Here is a 10,701-nt window from a genome sequence, read left to right on the forward strand (position 1 = left end):
AAGATATTTTTTAATTCAAGTGGTAGGTTTTTTATCATTTGGCTGTGAATTTTATCGGATCCTGGCGCGCAGTCTTTTAGTTCTGTTAAGGCTTCGTTAAATTCTGATAGTGTAAATTCAGTGTTGTAACTTTCGCCTACTCCTGTGCCAAAAACGGCTTCCGTCTTTTCCGTTTCGTGTTTAATTTGGGAAAACGAAGGGTTCAAGGTATTCGAAGAGGTAGAAAAGTATTTTACAAATAGTTCGCTTATTTCTTGTTGGTCATTCTCATTGATAATCTTATTGTTTGTTTTTATAGCAGAAATGTGGTTAAAGGTTCGCTTTCCCTTAATTTTATGTATATTATTCCATAATACATTACTTGGAGTTTGTGAGTTCAGTTTAGATACAAAATCTGCCCACGTTTTTTTCCGGCGTTCTCTTATTAGATTCCTGGTTTTAGCTCTAGCTTTCTTAAAGTTAATTAAGTTTTCGATATTGTTGTGTTGATTAAGTTTTTTAAGTGCCTTTTTTTGACTTTTTATTGCTTCCCTAATGTTTTGGTTCCACCAAGGCACATCAATTCGATTTCGAGGGCTCGAAGCTTTTGGGACTGATTGTTGAGAAGCCTTTAGTATAATGTCGTTGAATTCACCTATTACCGTATTTTTTTCCAAATTGTTTCTTTTAGGTGGTTGAAATACTGCCAATTTTTGATATTTATTCCAACCTGCAGTCTTAAAATTCCAATGGTCGGTTTCGAAAATATGATCCTTTGTCGTACGTCGTTGTGGGAATTTTATTATTATAGGGTAGTGGTCCGAAAAACATAAATCCTGATAAGGTTTCCATTCCAGGACACCTAATAATGATGGTAATGTGGATAGCTGATTTTTTTCCGTTAGATAAGTTGATATAGGTAGGATTGCCGTTATTTATTATTGTTACATTAGGGATTTCTTCTATTACTACTCCCTTTTCATTGTAATTACTTGAGCCCCAAAGGGGATTATGGGCATTGAAATCTCCCATGATAATAAATGGTTTTGGAAGTTGTTTGATCAGGTCGTCTATTTCGCACTATTTGTGGTCATGGTTGGGCGGTATGTAAATGTTGCAAATTGTTAGTAAATCGCCTGGTGTTATTTTAGTTTTATTTACTACTACTTGTAGTTGAGTTTTGGTGAGGACTTGTTCTGAGTAAAAATTGTTGTTGATAAGTGAGATGGCGCCCCCACACGATTGTTGTCCATCAAGGTAGTCTTTTCTGTAACACGTGTAGTGGTTAACTTCGGCAGTTTTTATTGAAGATAGGTGACTTTCCTGAATGCATATTACAGTCGATTTATGTAAGACTATTAGTTGTTTAATTTCTTCATATTTTGAGAAAAATCCATTGCTGTTCCATTGCAGCAGTATTGTAGGTACCTACTTATTGATGGATTGAATTTTATTGAGGGATTTGGAGTTTCGATGTGGAAGCAGAGTTGGTTTAGTAATTTTATAAGTTTTGTAAATCTGGCTTTGATGGTTCTATTTTGTAGACTTAGGTATAGAGAGTACAACATATTTTATTTTTCACTTTACTGTAATTCAATGGTAACTCCTTGGATACGGGATACGTAAACAAGTCCATAACAACCAGGGCGTAATGAGAGGGCGTAATGAATTCATTACGCCCTCAAAATAGGTTAATTATATTCGTTCAATTTTTTTTATTAAGTCAAACTAAATACTTGTAATACAAAAGAAAGCACAATTACCCGCCAATATGAAAATTACAATTTTCAAACTTTCCCGAAAATGTAATATTTTTGTTAGAAAGGCCAGGGACGTTTATATTTTTATCCGATATGGATGACGACAGTTCCAAGTGATCATCTGAATATGATGTAAGGTTAACATTATTCGAGGTTTTGCCTCCAGATGAACCCACCGCGCTTGCAATAATGCAAGATATCCGATTTTTGGAAATGAGGCTATCTTCTACGTAACTCTGCGCAACCGTGTTACTCTTCCACTTGCCGTGCATTTTCAGGGTTTCAAAACTTGCTCCTGCTTCAACCAAAAGAGTGGCTGACGTTCGTCTCAAGCAGTGACCGGTAAATTGATGAGGGTTATCTAACTTTGTATTTGGCAATTATATTTGGGACACTTCCTATGGTGTTTTTTCCGACAGGTTGCACTGTGCAACAACCTTTCCTATATGTGAGGAAAAATCGGCGTTCTTTCGTATGCTTTGGTCTTAGTGCTAGGTATTGTCGAACTAACTTAAGAGCATTTATTTCTTCTTCCTCCACGATTGTAAAACCTTTAGACGTACCTGTTTTAGTCTCTGGCACGTTTACAATTACAACAGATATCCTTTATCGGTGATATCGTCAATACACATTTTGACCATTTCATCCCTTCGTAATCCACCAAAAACACCCATCACCAAAACTACTTTATGCAAAAGATAAATATCGTTAGGGGCACGTTTGATAAACTCAAAAACTTGATCTCCTGTTAAAACCTGTGATTTTTTTGGTTTATATCCCTTCGATTTGACTTTTAAAAAGTAAATTAGTTGATTATAATTTGAAATGTCAGTTTTCTTTTTAACTATGAAAGTTGATTTCAAAAGAGAGTATTTGGTCCATAGCGACGTAGGAGTGTATTTCTCAGACTAAAACAATCAATAATTTTGCATATTTAGGTAGGTATATGTAAAACTTACCAGTTCCTGAAAGTACGACAATAGCACGGTCTCATTTATAGTAAATATTTTATGTTTTGATTGCCAAGCTGTAAATGTTTCGAATTCTTTTTCGTACTTCTCCTTTGATTTAAGGGGTAGCAAAGTTTCTGTTGCCTTTTGCGCATTTTCTTGAACAAATTTTGGTAGCGTATTCATCTTTATTGCAATTGGAAATCAAACTTGACGTTTCTAAGTAAACAGTTTATTTTGTTTCATAGACTACCATATTATTGTATTGTATTTACGGAAAGAACGCGTTTGCCTCAGCGAAAGCAAGTAACTAATTTTGGATTGTTTTTTAAGAATAAAGTGAAAAATAAAATCTTGTATGCACCACGGCGACGTTACCAGATGATTACGCCCATCGAACGATATCCAGCTCTCGGGCTAAAGCCCTCGAGCTGGATTCCATCGTTCTCCGGGCGTAATCATCCTAGTAACGCCCTTGGTGCATAAATAGCTATTTCAGTCCATAGTAGTTTTTAGTGAAGTTGTTTACAGTTTTCAGTGGTTCCATTTGACCATTTCGATAGATTCGCAAAATCGTCGTATTTTAATATGTACTTTTGCGGATTAGATTCAATTTGTTCCTTTATTGGTCCTAGGTGTTCATGTATTGTCATTTGACTGGGTAGTTTCAGAGTTTTTTCTTGAGCTGTTTATGTTTTTTTTATTTAATCCTCGGTAAAAGCCGATCAGCCTCGAACACCTGCTCGTACACTTGTTTAAATACATATCCTTATCCCAAACCTGCACACCTGCACCTTATTATCTCACGTAAATTTAGTTTCACTTTGATAACGTCCTCTTATCAGCATTTGTTCATTGATTTTCGCAAAAACGCAATACATTCTTTACCCAGCTGTGACTTATCTACTACGTCTTACATCTCTTTTTGCAGATTTCTGCGTTAAATTACATTCTCACCCTTCAAATTTTAAAATTATGAATACAAAATTAAGGTTAACTAGAGAAATTTCGTTCGAGGATCACGTGTTGAAATTTATTACGCAATTCTTATCACCAAAAATGTAAACCTTATTTAGAATGTACTCTTCATGCTATAAATTTTGCTAAACCGGGATCCATCTTGTACGCTCAAAATGGGGTTTCAAACTTATTCCAAATTTGATAAATATACTTTCCCTTCCCCATGAAATTTATTGTTGTAGAAAATAGTAAATGCGACTAGTTTCGCCAATAAGGCATCTTCAGGCGTTAATTATAAATGACTTGTTTAAATTATGAAACAATTGGTGTGAATACACGTTTTTTAAATTATGAAACAATTGGCGTGAATACACGTTTTTAAATTATGGAACAATTGGTGTGAACACACGTTTTTAAATTATGAAACACGTTTTCACCTCCCCATTAATCCGTTTTAAAATGTTTCAGTTTCGGCTTAAACGACCCTGATTCACCTCCCCATTAATTCCGTTTTAAAATGTTTCGGTTTCGTCTTAACCGACCCTGAAACTATGTTTTCGCAACTTCGGCTTCACTGTATTAATTAGTTGTTTTGTCTCAATTTTACGTGCCCGGAGGGCTATGATTATGTTGTTTCCGAATATTGTTCTCCATTAAATTCAACACCTGTCAAAAACGTGTATTCACACCAATTGTTTCATAATTTAAACAACTCATTTATAATTAACGCCTGAAGATGCCTTATTGGCGAAACTAGTCGCATTTACTATTTTCTACAACAATAAAATTCATGGGGAAGATATATTTATCAAATTTGGAAGAAGTTATAAATTTTTGCCTTTCGAAGTAAAATTTTAAGTAGCATGGTTTCATATGAGTACTTTGCATTCTGTTTACACCTTCCAATCCTTTTGAAGATTTCGCTACCAAGGTTTAAATTATTTGAACTATTAACGATCCTCGAGATCGTATATAAGTTTGTATTGTTGTCTGTCCGTCTGTCTGTGTGCAGGATAACTTTGTTTAGAAACGTCCGATCCCTTTGAATTGGTACACATGGTCGTAAGGACATAAGAAGCTACGTGGACTAAAGGCAGAAAAAGTTACAGCCCAAAAACTCTCCAAACTTCCAAAATACGGGTTTCTTTTTTATCTTGTTACAAAGAACACATAAATGTCCGGGTCTCTGTGTTAGTAAATGTTCCTCAAATCTCAACCAACTATGCAGATAAATAAAGTAAAATTGCGCACGTGCAACCCAACTTTTCTATTTGCGCAATCCAATTTTTGTATTTATTAAGATATTTTTACCCAAAATCGTCATGAAACCTTCAATATCATGCCTACTGTCACTACTGTCAGGAAATTTTTGTTTCCATGACAGAGGCAGACCAGACTATTTTTCCTGCCGCCTGTCACTTTACAGGTTGCACTTGTCTCTTTTCCATCGGTACATGTCACATTGGTAATGACTATAATGACACCTGTCACCACTGACAGATTGACATTAATCATTATTATATTATATGAAAATTAAAATTTTATCTTTACATACGATTTCGGGTAAAACTCGTCAGTAAAATAACATTACTTAACTCGGTAATTAAACTACTAAGTCCCAAAGGGGTCTCATACTTTAATATTTCTTCGCCAGTAATGTGTCTTTTTCATGACTTTTATTTTGTGAAATCAATCAGAATTGCCTACTTTCTCGAAGCCAATTAAGATTTCAAAATACGCCAATCCGGTACTTTGGCCAATTGCTAAGTAACGGACTTTCATATATGTCATGAAAACTAATTCAATTACAGTATTCAACTCGATTATTGCATAAAGCACACTTTCAAAGTTCATTTCAATTAAGTTTGAGTACAAAATGACGGGAAATTGAAATCAGATCTGCAGCTGCAGAAGAGGGATCCATACATTTGATTCAAACACCCTCTACATAATTTACTTAATTGTCATTATGACAGTTCCGTCAAACTGCGACATGACAGCAGCGGAAACAAATGTTCGTCTCTTTACAACTGAATACCTTGGACCACTGGTCAATAATCAACGTGAAGGTGCCGGCGAAGAAATTTGGTTCGAAGATGGGACGCCAAACCATCAAAAGTACAAAGGTCAATTTCTCCGCGACACCCTACACGGTCAAGGTCAATACATCTGGAGCCGAAACGGAGAGGAAACCATTTACGAGGGATCGCTCTATTCCTCCAACCTCGAAGGGTACGGCAGATTCGTTCGGCCGGACGGTACAGTTTTTGAGGGCCTATTCAAGAATAACGCCCGCTTTGGGCCGGGCGTCGACAGTTTCGTCGATTCAACTCAAACCGTCGGTTTGTGGTATGGCAATAACTTAATTAGACTTTGTCAGGTTGTCAAACCGGAATGGGTACCCAAAGTTGCGCACACATCAGTTGGTAAGGCGATACTTTTGCGGTACAAGAAGCTAGTAACGGTGTGCAATGGGGAGGAGGACATAGCGCGAGAAGTGCTAAAATCAATAAATGCCGAAGAGGAGGTGATCGAGAAATCGGATCTTCTGTACAACAGGTGCATTCGGCATCCGAAAAGTACGTTCTTCAATAGGGCGGTGTATGATTCAAAGTTCTTTTCGGTGAGCGATTGCTACATTGATATCACAGTGGGATCTGACGAGTCCATCTGTGACGTGGAAAGAGAGATTGAACGTGCAAAAAATGTAGAATATCTGCAAAGTGAGTGGGACAGAATAAACAGTGCGATTCTCGAAGGTGTATCTGAAGAGAACGTCTCAGGATCATCTGAACAAGAGGAGAATGACATGGAAGAACTTTGTGCTAAAAGAGATCTGTTGGAAGGTGCAATTTCCTTTGAGCGTTCGAAACCACGTACAAAAAAAGTGCTGGTTACCGAACTTCTTGCGTGGAACAATGAAGACATTTCAATCGAGATAATGAAGCACGCTTTTCTTCACCGCAACTTTGAGAAGACCGTGTCGTACCTTGCCTCCAATGTTTTAGTAGGCAATCGCACTGAGTTCAACCAATCTAGCGCATACGAGGCGGACTGCGTTGCGTTTTTGTCCAATTGCTCTAGTGGCCATTTGAAGAAGGTCTCCGAACTGCTTCTGACACACGATCTCAACCCGGATATGTGCGATGCAATGGGAAATTCAGGAATGATGTATGCGGCGGCGCGCGATCGTCGCCAGATAATCCGGGTGCTGGTGAATTTCGGAGCAAACGTGGATGTCTATAACGACGAGTGCCTGACACCGCTATCACTGTGCATCCTTCGGTACCTAGCCGTGCAGAATGACGTGGTCAATTGGGAATTGGCGTTTTTAAAGTCGTCGCTAGCGGTGGAAACTGACTTGTTGCGGTGGAGGCCTCACGAGTCGTTGGTGAGTCTATCCGAACAACAGAAGTCGAAGCAAAACTTGAACCCACACAGCTCAATCAACCTGAAGTTCTGCAATAGGCAAGAACTGATTGACAGCGCTGATCTGTTTCCGATGCAGATGATGTTTAAGAGAACTTCGGATGCGAAAAACTTACAAGACCGTTATTTGCAGTTAGAGGAAGCGCAACCGTTTTTATTTAACACCGACTGCATTAAGCCACCAGTACATAAATCAGTTAAAACTAAAACACTTCAACCGAAAAAAAAGTTGGTCGTTCAAGTCGAGTCAGAACCGAATCATAGCGACATTTTGCAAGTCGAGCGTTTAAATTCAATACGCTTGACTATATCGACCCTCTTAGATTACGGGGCGGATCCCAATGAAGGTGAGGTACCCATGCCGATATTGTTATCAGCTATCTTCACCAAAAACATTGACATTGTCGAAGGGTTGTTGGCGCACAAAGCCGACTGCAACGCGCGCACGCTGGATGAAGAGTTGACAGCATTGCACATCTTAGTTTCGCTTCCTCCTTGGGACGGGGTAGGCGAAATGGCCAAGCTTTTGCTGGCATACGGCGCGAATCCCAATCTGAGAGCCACCACATTGCACTGGCTGGAGGAGAAGGAGACGCTCGTGGGGAAGCACCAACTAACAGAAGTCGATGAAGGAAAAACGCCCCTGCACCTACTGTCGATGCGTTACGATTTTACCTCCGACACCATTGGAGAATTAGCTCAAATTCTAATTGCTGGTGGAGCCAAACCGAGCGAGTACTACTTAGGACACACTCCCCTATCCTTGGCGGTTTTAAGGGGGAATATTAAGCTGATTAACTCGCTGATGGAGAGTGGAAAAGTAGATCCTAATCAATTGCTAGGAGAAGAAATGGGAGTTGCACTCGGCGTTTTGATACTGAAACGCTACACGAATCTGCCGCGGTACGAAGACTGTGAGCAGATAATCCAATCATTGGTGTATTACGGTGCCAATCCTTTTAATTCTACTGGCCCGTGTGGGAATCTTATGGAATTTATGGCGGAAGAGTTCGCTGAACCAACGCCAAAGGGCAAACGGAAACCTAAACAGGTTAAAGGGGGAAAAGAAACCACGCGTGTCAAACTCAAAGCCTTTTTGGAAAACATCGCAAGGTTTGTACTTGACAAGCACATTAAAGGCTGGGTGGTGCAGCAACTGTACCACGCTCAAAATTACGACGACGAGTTTGCAAAAAATATGGCTCACTACGTTCCTGTGGCTGAAGTCGTCGATCTCGCCCAGGCGTTGTTTTACAGAGGGGAAATTCGAGTCAAACCCAAAAGTCACAGCAAATTACGCGAGTTGGTGGAGTTTATAGCTGGTGTCCATCCGAAAAGTCACCTAGACGTCGAAAAGGCGTTGGAGAACTTTGATTACCGCAAGCTTCCACCGAAGCTGGGGTTTTTAGACTTGCCGCAGCCCCAGGTGGAGAGGCACTCAGATAAATATGACGTTTGCTATCACTGCCACAAGAAACAGAACCGCCAGTTGTTCAGATGTCCGAAATGCAAGGTGGTGTATTTCTGCTCGGAGGAGTGTAATTTACTGAGCAATGCTCGGGAGAAATGGGGGCATCCGTGCAAGGTTGCCTTTTACAGTGAGGCGTTACGTGATTGGAAGGCAAAGGAGAAGGAGAAAATGGCGCGAGATACGGACACGGAGGACAGCGAAGGAGGTTACTACGGAGCAGGGAAATTTCACAAAGGCCACCGAGGGAGGGGTAGTGCAGCAAAAGCCGGGAAGAGAAGTACGGCAACAACCGGAAAGAGGGGTGCAGCAACAACCGGAAAGAGGAGTGCAGCAGCAAGCGGAAAGAGAAGTGCAGCAACAACGCTAAAGACACGTAAAGAACGAAGCGCTCAAAAAGGCAAATTAGGCACGCGAAAGGGGGGTGCGGCGAGTAGCAACAGAGGCAAAACTAAGGGCGAATGGGATCAGGAGGCTTCCTTAGATTCGGAGTTTGCCACCGTTGTAAGACGAAGGCACAGACTGCCGAAGACTTACCAGTGTTTTTTGGAAAAAATTGCAATTTACTGGCCGGAACTCGATCTGTCCGCATTATTTGTACCGTACGCTTGTTATAATAACGGCCAGCTTTACTACAGATTCCATTTTCAAAACGTAGTCTTTGGCGAGACCTACAGTTTAGTGTAGCTTGTCGAAAATGCCAATAAATCCCGTTCAATTAACACGCGCAACAAGTTTTCAATGTCCAAGGATAAGCGTCGCGACGATCCGACGCTAGTGGAATATCGAGGTGTATAGGCGGAAATTTCGTGAAATTGAGCATTAAGTAAATTATAGAGCGGATATTAAAATGGCCGGAACTTATTACGCCATAATATTTTATCTATCGTTTGCTCTTTTTTATGATGATGGAGTGCGTGATTTGTAATAAATCGTGCCTAATATAACTAATATACTAAAGCTGTCACAAATTTGTTTTCAACCACAGCTTCACTGTCAAAATTAGGACACTTTTAATTAACAGAAAATCTTAATTCTGCTTGTATCCTGCAGATTTAGAAGCCCCTTGGAATCTTTCGCAGGCCTTTCAAAGCCTTTAGTAGATTTGTATAGACTCTTGGGAACTTTTAAAACTCTTAAATAGATACCCTCCTCGAAGTTTCGGTATTAAGGTATGAAAAGCTTTTAAAGACTCCAAAAGTCCTTAAAGGACTGTTAGAGCCCACTATAAGGCCGTGGATATCGCCAAAAACACTTGAAGAGGAAACAATTGGTGACTAATGAAGGTTCTAGAACATCAATAAATGATATTAAACGTTCTTAAAGGCTTAGAAACACTCTCAAGAACAATTAAAAACTCACCTAGCTGGCTAATAGTGTAAAACACTATTACATGCTCTTAAAAGCTCCTAAAGGTTCTAAGGTCGCGGGAAGATCGATGACTCTTGCAAGGTTGTCAAACGTGTAGTGAAGATCTTTAAATTCTGACTGAAAGACACCATTCTCCGTGCAGATGCGTTACCGTAGATCCCAAACGAACCACTTAAACTCTTGGTCACTTGCTTGGGACAAGACGCTTCTGGAGTTTTCTAAAGTGTTCTACAATTCTAGTCTTTAAAGGTATTCCAAGACTTTTCAGAACTTTAAAGATTTTATCAAACCTTAAGGTCTTTAAATAGATAGGCATTAAAAAGTCTTCATTAGTGACCAGGTGTTTTTCTCCAAGACATTTTAGTATCCTGGTGAGCATTATAGTGACTCATAGAGTATCAAGCAGACATTTAAAAGCTTTTGAGAATCCTTAAGGGTCCGTAAAAGCTTCCAATAATCGTTAAAAATCTTCAACTTTTGAGGCTATTTTTAAACCTCTAAGGGCAATTAATGGTCCTTTCAACCGTTTCAAAAAAGTATTAAAGGGCTTTCCAGAATCCGCAATGGACTCCAAGAGGTCTTTAAAGACTTTGAGATCCCCTAAGGAGCATCCTCATAATGGCCTTTATACATAAATAACTATAAAAGCTCTCAAACGCTCTTAAAAGCAAGATTCTTAAACCTTCTGGAAAACACTTGGAGGCCGTTAAAACATTCTTTAAAAGACTCTTAAAAACCTTACAAGGCAAGCCTCATACACACCCTTAAAGCGTGTTAAGTATGT

The 10,701-nt window shown here is 39.4% G+C and overlaps 1 protein-coding gene across 1 annotated transcript; it reads left to right on the plus strand.

Moving 5' to 3' along the window:
- Positions 1 to 5,618: 5,618 nt before the first annotated feature.
- On the plus strand, positions 5,619 to 9,331 carry LOC116178337. The gene has a single exon (XM_031497804.1). The coding sequence runs from the start codon at positions 5,619 to 5,621 to the stop codon at positions 9,231 to 9,233; it is 3,615 nt and encodes a 1,204-aa protein (XP_031353664.1). The 3' UTR covers positions 9,234 to 9,331.
- The last annotated feature ends 1,370 nt before the right edge of the window (positions 9,332 to 10,701 follow it).

Source organism: Photinus pyralis, unplaced genomic scaffold (genome assembly GCF_008802855.1).
Source record: "Photinus pyralis isolate 1611_PpyrPB1 unplaced genomic scaffold, Ppyr1.3 Ppyr1.4_LG8, whole genome shotgun sequence".
Lineage (NCBI taxonomy): Eukaryota > Metazoa > Arthropoda > Insecta > Coleoptera > Lampyridae > Photinus > Photinus pyralis.